The 9,884-nt window shown below is 27.0% G+C and overlaps 1 protein-coding gene across 1 annotated transcript in view; it reads right to left on the bottom strand.

Annotated features, from left to right (window-relative positions):
• The window catches only part of LOC100163693 (kelch-like protein 2), a gene marked incomplete in the record, with an annotated part of 48,679 nt that extends 39,411 nt beyond the window's left edge, over positions 1 to 9,268 (bottom strand). Inside the window, 11 exon segments of the mRNA XM_029489116.1 lie at positions 1,341 to 1,602; positions 1,666 to 1,809; positions 1,890 to 2,183; positions 2,240 to 2,346; positions 2,418 to 2,574; positions 4,931 to 5,027; positions 5,096 to 5,271; positions 6,298 to 6,526; positions 6,601 to 6,757; positions 8,348 to 8,572; positions 8,633 to 9,268. Of these exon segments, the coding sequence (XP_029344976.1) occupies positions 1,341 to 1,602; positions 1,666 to 1,809; positions 1,890 to 2,183; positions 2,240 to 2,346; positions 2,418 to 2,574; positions 4,931 to 5,027; positions 5,096 to 5,271; positions 6,298 to 6,526; positions 6,601 to 6,757; positions 8,348 to 8,438 (1,714 nt within the window).
• Between the last annotated feature and the right edge of the window lie 616 nt (positions 9,269 to 9,884).

Here is a 9,884-nt window from a genome sequence, read left to right on the forward strand (position 1 = left end):
AATTATCTACCAAAGTTTCATTTTTTATGTTACCTAACTAGTGTTTCAAATTTATAGGTATTAAATATAATTGTAAAAATAAATAAAAGGTTTTTCATGGAAATAATATATTCTAAACTTTTTCTATTATTTTAATTTTCATATGAATATTTAACATAAATAACGACAAATTAAAATGGTAAAATACTACTTTGTCATGGCAAAAGTACAAGTACATAACATTATAATTTATAACAATAATCATTGATTCTTTATTATCAAAAATCATAATGTAAACAAGGGGCTCTTTGATAAGAAAAGTCGGCCATTTACTGGACTTCAATATTAGTTTGTAGTCGGCTATCTAGTTGTATTATATATCTGTGATTATTATATGTTATTTTATGATATATAGTGCTATGAAATAGTAATAAGTATTGTATTAACTATTAAGATATTAAAAATGTAATAAAAAACAAATTATTAAATATTGATTAAAACAAAAGTTATTCCATTTTTCAGGTCTTCCTAACACAATACATTACTAATATGAGAGAATTAATATCACATAGAAAGAAATAGATAATCATGAAAAAATGGTTGAAACATAAACTTTTTATACCAAAATATTATACTACAATACTAATTACTATTACATAACATTAAATAACATAATGTACATTAACATAATTTAGGACATACAAATATATTGCTTGATAATAACGGATACACACAGTGCTTGCCTATTATTCTCCGATATATCATGGAAATGTGTATACACTAAAGCATCTATTGGGCTATAACAAATTCTTCAAATAAATTCATTATTTTTTACTACTGTTTGTACTACTGCATTATTATCTACTCTGAAAATAAATTAACCTTATTTTCACTAGAATATTTAAAAAAATTCGTAGATGATTTAGTTAGAAGTTTACTGAGATGCAATATAATAGTTAACTAAAATTATATAAAACCATTTTATTCAAACATTCACAAAATAAAATAAAATATATAAAATACTAAACACATGTTCATGTATTATAATTTATAAAATTAATATGAATATAATATATAACAACCAACAATGAAACCATGTAATCTAATCAGTTCTCAAATGTGGTGACCCATCGACGACTACTGCACCATAAATTACCTCAACACTCGTTGACAATGTATCCAAGGTCCACGTGTTTGTTTTGGGGTTGTATATTTCAATAGAGTCCAAACGAGTAGATCCGTTAAATCCGCCCATAACATACAACAAACCATTAAACGTGACAACTCCTATATGGAAATTCAATTTAATTTCAATAAGTTCATTAGAAAGATTTATTTAAAAAAGTATTTTTTATAGTTACTTGGATCGGAACGGCACAGGTGCATATCGGCAATTGAAGACCATACTTTAGTAATTGGTGTATAGGCCTCAACACTTTTAAGATACATTGAATCATCATATTCCTGACAATCACCACCAATAGCATATATTACACCGTCCAAGACTCCTATACCAGGGCCTCGGCGATTTGTAGACATTTGTGTGACTGGTATCCATATGTTAAGGGTGGGATCATAACATTCAACAGATTTCAAAGCAAATGGGTATTTATAACCACCTACCTACAGAGTTTAAATAAATTAAATAAATTATTAAAAACTAATAATTAAAAAAAAAAAAATTACCACGTATAAAAGATTATCGAGTACTGCAACGCCGAGGTTCATTCTTCCAGTAGACATATTAGGTATAAATCGCCATTCTTGAACACTCACGTCAAAAACCTCTGCACTACTTAACTGAGAATCACCAATAATGTCTCCGCCAACCTAGCATTGAATAATAATATATATTGAAATAACACAAAATCAATAATGAGTTAGGGAACCTAACCTATTGGTATACTTACAGCATAAATACGATCATCTATAACACCAACTCCGTAAAAACTTCGATCGACTAACATATCCACTGTTGGCTTCCATTGAAGTGATTGTGCAGATAGATCAAGCATTTCAATGGATATTAAATTAATGTAACTATTACCCAAGGCGAAAACTAAATGATCCTTTATTAAGACTAGAGCACATAATTCAAACTCCATATTCATTTTTATTGTCTTATGCAAAAGTTTGGTTGCTGGATCATACCAGCTAGTATAACAATTTCCCATTCCTGATGAATCACACATGGCAAGAAGAAACTAAAAAAAATAGAATGATATTGAAAAGATAAATTGAAATCTGACTTCAATAATACTTTAAGTCCAGTCTGTCTAGGTGTATTACGAATTGTCTGTGGCATAGTAATGTGCCGATGTTTCTTTACGATATGGAAATTTAAAGCTTCATTGACAAAATCTCTACCTAAAAATATTATAATCATTATATAATATCATGCATTTACAGTAAAAGCATAACGATGAAAAAAAACATACATTTAGGATTATTTTTAATAAGAGGTTCCTCGTCTACATTTTTTGATATATACTCTTGGGACGCTAATGACAAACGGACATGTTCCATTAATTTAGGCAAACTGTCATACCTACAATCTTCTTCATGTCTTACCCAATTGATAACACATTCAAATATCTAGAACAAATAAATATGGTGAAGTTAATATATAACTAAAACAAATTACATTAGAAACTAAATTGTTTGCCTTAATGTAAATAATTACTTATTTGATAAAATAAAAACAAAAAAATATTTTAAGATGTCCCACAAAATTGGAAATTCATATGATTTCAATGATTGAACTTAAAAATAATATTGTATTGGTTTTAAGAGGATGTCAGCGCACTATTTGTTTTCACTCTGGCCCACGCGCAACATAGACAAAACACTTTATCGCGAAATCATTTTTTCTAAGTTTATAAGCAATCTTAGAGTAAAATCACCCATTACAAAAAAGATAGAGAGTAATATTTTTTAGTGAATGACTTATCAATTTTATATTTTATTATTATTTGATTTTGTATTCGACTTTCAAAATAAACAAAAAATGTTGTAAATTTAAATTGTTTTGAGACAATATTTAGACAAATCAATATGTCATTCCCTCAAAAATTGTATTCTCTATCTTTTTTATTATGGGTAATTTTGCTCTAAGATTACTTTAAAAAAATGAATAAATGTTTCAACGTAAATGCATTTTGTCTATGTTGTGTGTGGGCCAGTGAAAGAAATCAAATAGTGCGCTTACATCCTCTTAAGTTCAAGGTCTTCAAAAATTATCATGTAAGGTTTATTTATTTATTCAACAATCAATCATAACATTGATTATATCAGTATCAACATACAGTATATTAAATGACATTTAATAACTATAAAAAATTTATAATATTTAAATTATCAATTGAGATGTGTATAGTTTAAATATCTAATAATCATGTGAAGTAAAATAGATATATACACTGTACATTACGATAAAAGTGCAACAAAATGTGTATTATAATATATAAAGAATGCAGTCTGGTCACTATTTATGTGATACACATACTAATTTAAAAATGTAGATTAACTTTTTTTTAAATGACTTATGTTAAAATTTTTTTCCATGGTAACTTTTAACTTATAGAGGCAAATTATCATTTATTTCCATAATAACTTTTAACTTATCGAGTCAAATTTATCATTTTTTATCTGTAAACTTCTAATTTATCATCTTATGTTCTCTTAACTTTGGACTCTGTAAAGACATTTTTTGTACCCATCTTAAAAGTACGCACTTATATGGTATAAATATACCAAATTTTACGATCAGCCCATCACACTTAGCTCTATTTGTTTAAAAAATAAAGTGAATGAACCTCTTATAAAATTTTAGGTATAATCATAGGCTTTTTATTATATTTTAATTTTAAAGCAAAACATCAGTAACATTTCGTGGGTCGCCGGTGCCGACTACCCGTCGACAAATATAAATTCGCTTTTATGAATCAAAATTTTGATAGCGATGAGATAACGTTTGAAATATATTGTAGGCGATCAGGTACTGTCTCAAGAAGCTAACAATATCATTGGTTTTTATTTTTGTTAATTTTTGTTAATTTTTATTTATTTTTTCCATAAAAACATATTTTTGGTGCGGCGACCCGGGTTATGCTTCGACATTTCTAGCGGAGCTCAACGTGTTCTTCTCACACTTTAAAATTAAAATATAATAAAAACTCTATGAGATTCCTTATACCAGAGTTTCTCAAACTGTGGTACACGGAAAGCTTGTAGGTGGTAAGCTAAGAAAATTTCCCTTTATAAAAAAAAATGGAATGGACCATTCATTCAATAAATATTATTTGGTTAATTTTATATTAATAATAATATAAATAACAATTGTTCATATTTCATATTATTTTTATGCATTAAATGTTTATATTATGATAATTTTGTAATTTCTAATAAAATAAATTTCCGTACAATTAAAATAACTTATTCATTTTTGATAAGCAATTGTATATATAATAAAGTGGTAATTACATGAAAATTTTCAAACTGAATAAGTGGTACGCTTATATAAGAAGGTTGAAAACTGCTAACCTAGACAAAAATCTTACTTTTAAATTTTAAAAGAGGTAATTTCACTCTAATTTTTAAACTAATGGAGCTAAACGTGATCTTCTAAGTGTAAAATTTTCTATACGGACTTGTAACACTGAGGCAACAAATGGCTGTATAGCGTCCTCTTAAGTTAGAGAACATAAGATAAGTTAGAAGATAACAGTTAAAAAATAATAAATTTGACTCGATAAGTTAAAAGTTATTATGGAAATAATTATTAACTTAACTCAGTTTAAAAAAAGTAAAAATTTACAAAATTATTTAGGTAATTTATCTACCCAAACGAACACCCATCTGTAGTTAGTATTTGTGATTCATTTGATTCTATTATTTTCCTTACAAGACATATTATATAATTAAATACAATTATTAATTTTAGTAGACATACGTTTTCCTCAAACGGAACATTAATGTCATCAGACGAGATTAGACTAATCACTTCTTCAGAAGACAAAGATAGAAAATCATCTGTTTCAATAAATTTTCTGAAAAGCATGAATGATTATTATAATGTATACAATTCACTGATAGTGTAAAATTTCATAAAACTTACAAAAAATGTGTTTTTATGTATTCTTCAGAACTTGACAACAACTCTGTACAGTTATAAAAGTCAGCAAACTCTTTGATACCAAGACAATTTGAAAGATTCAATTGTTTTTTTAGAAACTCAACACATACGCATTTTACATAATCCAACTGTAAGAGCATAGAAGCTGGTAATAAATCCTAAACAAATAAACAACAATAATGAATTTAGATCATTTTTATTATAATCTAAAATAACTAGGGTACCAAGTTTTAAAATTTCTATGTGCTTAGAACATTTTTATATTACCTAATACATTTGAAACTATTACAAATTTGAATGAAAATTTTATTAAGTGTAAAATATATAAATAAAATATAGATAATAAATCAAAATTTCATAACAAATCTTTTTAATCTTTTAAAATAGATTTGTAGAAATTGATTGACATTTTCATATTTCAGAACGTTTCATTTTTAGACTTGAAGAAGAAAATGAACAGTTCAGTTAGAAATTCAGGAACATTAATCTTCAAATTGTAAATCGATTATTTCTTAAAAAAAAAAAAACAGTCACGATTGCATTTAAAAAGCATAGTTTAAGGATTGAAAAATTAAAACAAGATTTCTCAGATTTACCCATTTTATTGGGTGAACAAAAATTTAAAAAATTATATAAACAGCCTTTTTATTAGATAATTTAAACCCAAACATAACCGTACTTAGATATATTTTAAACGGATACTAACAATTCTTCTTATTTTTTTTTTTATAATTTCAAAATATAGTTATAATTATATAGGCTGACAGACCGCCTTAGCTCAAAATCGTTTTCTTTGTACCTACAATGATTATAATATATATTATATATTTATTTATTTTGGAATAAACTCCAATCTGAAATAATTATTATGGTAAATATTACAATATAAATTAAACCTAAGAATAGTATAATAATATGCTATCTTCAATATTGTATCATCAAATTCAAATTGAACACATCCATTATAATGATCTACACGTCTCCTCATACGTAGAGCAGACCAAAGCCCACTTGCGCATCTCTTTTTTTTCTTTTAAATTGCATTACCTATTGTAAGTATACCCAAAACACCACATAAAAATCCATATTGTGTCGCAGTTTCATCACTACATGTATACATCCTTTTATTTGATACATAGCCTATGGTTATTAAACATTTAATAATTTTTATATTATATACCTACCATTATGTTTTGTTCGGTCACCGTTATTTTACCAGTATAAATATAATCAATCAAGAGTTGTAGAATGTTAGAATCTAACTCTCTGATATTTACAACATATTTAGCCCCTTCAGCAAAACTGGAGAACATTGCACGGAAATATGGACAAGCTGCTACTAAGACAACTTTATGCCCACATATTATAGTACCATCATCTGTTTCTAACCTAATATCACATAACACTTCTTCTCTAAAAACATAAAATACATAATTATTATTATTTATTTTTATAGCAACTAAAATGACATACTCAAAATGTCATACTTTCGTAAACATTGTAGTTCTTCAAAAAAACTGTAAGTATGACAGCTGTTTGTATATTTTTTAGGTTTACATCCGTTGAATTTCAGAACTTGCTTTTGACCATTTCTCCATGGTATAACATGTTTAATGGAATCCATCTCTTTTATTGACATAACACCTTGAAAATATAATAAAAATGATAGATTATTTATATTATTTTTGTGAACAGCTAGGTACTAAATTTAAGGAGTGAGGACTAATAAAATAATTCCTATAATATAATATATACATATCAATATCATGGGTGGTTTTGGTTATTTATATGGGGTATCTCAAAGGTATACTTTTGTTGTTAAGTTATGTTGCAGTTTATAAATGTATGACTTAAAAATAATTTAAATCTAATTAATTAAATTATAATTATTTGCATCTACTTAATAAACAAAAACATGTTTAATGTAGGTATAATTTAATATTGTTAAAATGAATAATTACTTAGTGGCCTTAGTGCCTAAAAAATGTATTATTATATTTCATGCTTGACAAAATATAACATTTTATTTTAATTTTTTTAATTTTTGCTTCAATATGTAACACTTTTTGAATTTTGTCAAAATACACAGAAATATGCAATAACCATTAAATATGGAGTAATAAGCAAAAAAAAGAAAATCAACATTAACAATTACTATTAGAATTCGTAAAGATAACTAACAAAAATTCCAAAAATGTGAAAACGAAAATATGCGATTGTATAAAAAAAACTCGCTCTAGAAATAATAATGACATTAGCACAGACGTAATTAATACTACAAATGATTAAATACCAAGTAAGATAGTTAGTAATTACTGTTATAACTATAATAACATTCTTTATAGTAATAATATAAATAATATTTTAAAACTCTTTTAAAATTGTTTTTAAGTTAATTCACAATTGGTCAATGTGGTATTATTACAATTAGGTATTATTAAAGTATTTATATAATATCATCAAAATATAATAGGTAATTTTCCTAATTTGATCAAATTTTATTTGATAAATATCACAATCATAATATTATTTAGACATAGTATTTAGTATATTATAAATGTTTACATTTCTTATAATTGTGCTAGTTTAGTATACAGCTACTTTGTTGGTTTAGTACAGTACATTGTATAATATTAACGGCCTACCAGGAAATTGTTAACTACCAAAAGAATATGACATATTCTTATAAACGTTACATCTTAATTATATTTTATTACAGGAGATTACTTGCAACTCGAGTTGTTACAATAAATAACATTAAGAGGACGTCACACCCGCATGTGTTGTTTCCGTTTCACAAATGTACAACATAGCAAAAACTGTTTTGCGCGGTACAACTTTTCTCGCACCATATTTGTTTACCGAATTTTCACAACACGTAAAGAAGAATTTTATGATAGAACTAAATAAAAAAAAACAATAAAACGAAATGTTTAAAAGCAAATACCTAACTTTTATTGTATTTTTGTTATCTAAAATATAGGCACGCTGTTGCATAGATAACTGTCTACCCATAATGTTCAGAAATTTCGAGGGGCCACTACCTACTACAAATGCAGAAAGATAAAAGTTGTACCGCGCAAAACAGTTTTTCCTACGTTGTAAGACGGAGACAACACATGCGGGCGTGACGTCCTCTTAACATATTTGATGTCATAGAAAACTATACTTAAATAATTGATGCCTGCATTATTCGATGACTAGTAAATGTCCACCAAGACAACGATAACTTACTTTTTCTTTTTACGTAAAAACACCAACACGGTATATAGATATAACAATGTATTATACACGTCAATTTAAAATACTTAAAAACGATGACCATCAGCAATAGCGATTAGTATAAGTTCTAGTTTAATAAACCGTAATTATTAGTCAGTGGCTAGAATACGCCGGTTTTGGTAGATAAATACACGACGTGTACAGTTTTGTGGAAAGTGGCATACGCGAGTACCTACCCTAAAATATGATAAAATACTCGATTCAATTAAATTTTAATAATATTAACGATGAACTTACCTCTTTTCGCTTTGTAGTTGACTTCAGTTCGTATTGTACTCTGTAGCGGTTGTACAGAGACGTCGGCTCGAGAGCAAAATATTTCTTATCAGTGGCGTGTCGCGTAACTGAGAGTAGGAGACAAGGCCACTTGGCAAAGACCGAAAGAATCATAGACCGATAGACCTCATAAGTCGGTTATAAGTTATAACTTCGTTGTGATGACGGCTAATGTCTATGCACCGAATATTATAATATTACCTATGACAATAATATTGTTTTGACGTCCGTCCTTTGGTTATCATTTATTTTTCTTATCAATTATCACGATCACGAACTATTCGTGATAGACTGATAGGTATTGGGTATTAGGTGTTCAAATTTTATTTTTCTGAACACAGAGAGATAACTTTTAATGGAATAAAATAGGTAGGTACGCTACGTACATATTCACACGCATAATATAATATTATGTAAGAGTGACAGACGAATTGAACTAAAAAAAAAAAAATATAACCTTCATGGAAAATTCGCTCGGCACGAATTCACGAGACCTGCGTACGCGGTTGACGCCCACGTCCGAATTATAGTGTGTTAGTGGCAATTAAACAATTTACCTATTAAAAAACCCTTAACATATTAAGATATTATACACAATAATATTTGAAAAAACATTAAAAATCCTTGGTCACAGTTTTTTTTTTTTTGTATAAGAATTTAATGTTCAAATTTTGACATAAAATACGGAACAATCACGAAAATTGGCAAATTATTTTCAGTTAAGAATTCATAAAAATTGTTCTTTTTAAATCTAAGATTTTAAAATGCAATACAAGAATCCTTATAAGGTTATCTAGCTTTGTCAAAAAAAAAAAAAAATATCCATGAGAAAGTCAAATTAAATTTTTATGAGCGTTTGAATTTCATATTTTTACAAGATTGAATACCTCCGAATTCACTCCGTTTCTCACGTAGCGGATTTTGTTATTTAGTTGTAATTCAAAAACGAATAACAGTACACACGTCTTGAGATTTATATCATGTGTTTATTTTATCAGTTCCTGTACTTGATGAAATTTTCAAAATATTTTGACTCGTTTTAAGCTGTTCACGGACAATTTCAAATTAAAATTGTTTAGTGTTTTTTTTTCTATAAATATTAATACAATTTTATTTGCTTGTCAAAAAGCGTGACAAATTAATACGAGGCTCCTGATATTATATTGTTACAATAGCAGATGAAAATTATCAAAAATAATAGTTCGACAGTTCA

The sequence above is a fragment of the Acyrthosiphon pisum genome, chromosome A2, assembly GCF_005508785.2.
Source record: "Acyrthosiphon pisum isolate AL4f chromosome A2, pea_aphid_22Mar2018_4r6ur, whole genome shotgun sequence".
Classification (NCBI taxonomy): Eukaryota; Metazoa; Arthropoda; class Insecta; order Hemiptera; family Aphididae; genus Acyrthosiphon; species Acyrthosiphon pisum.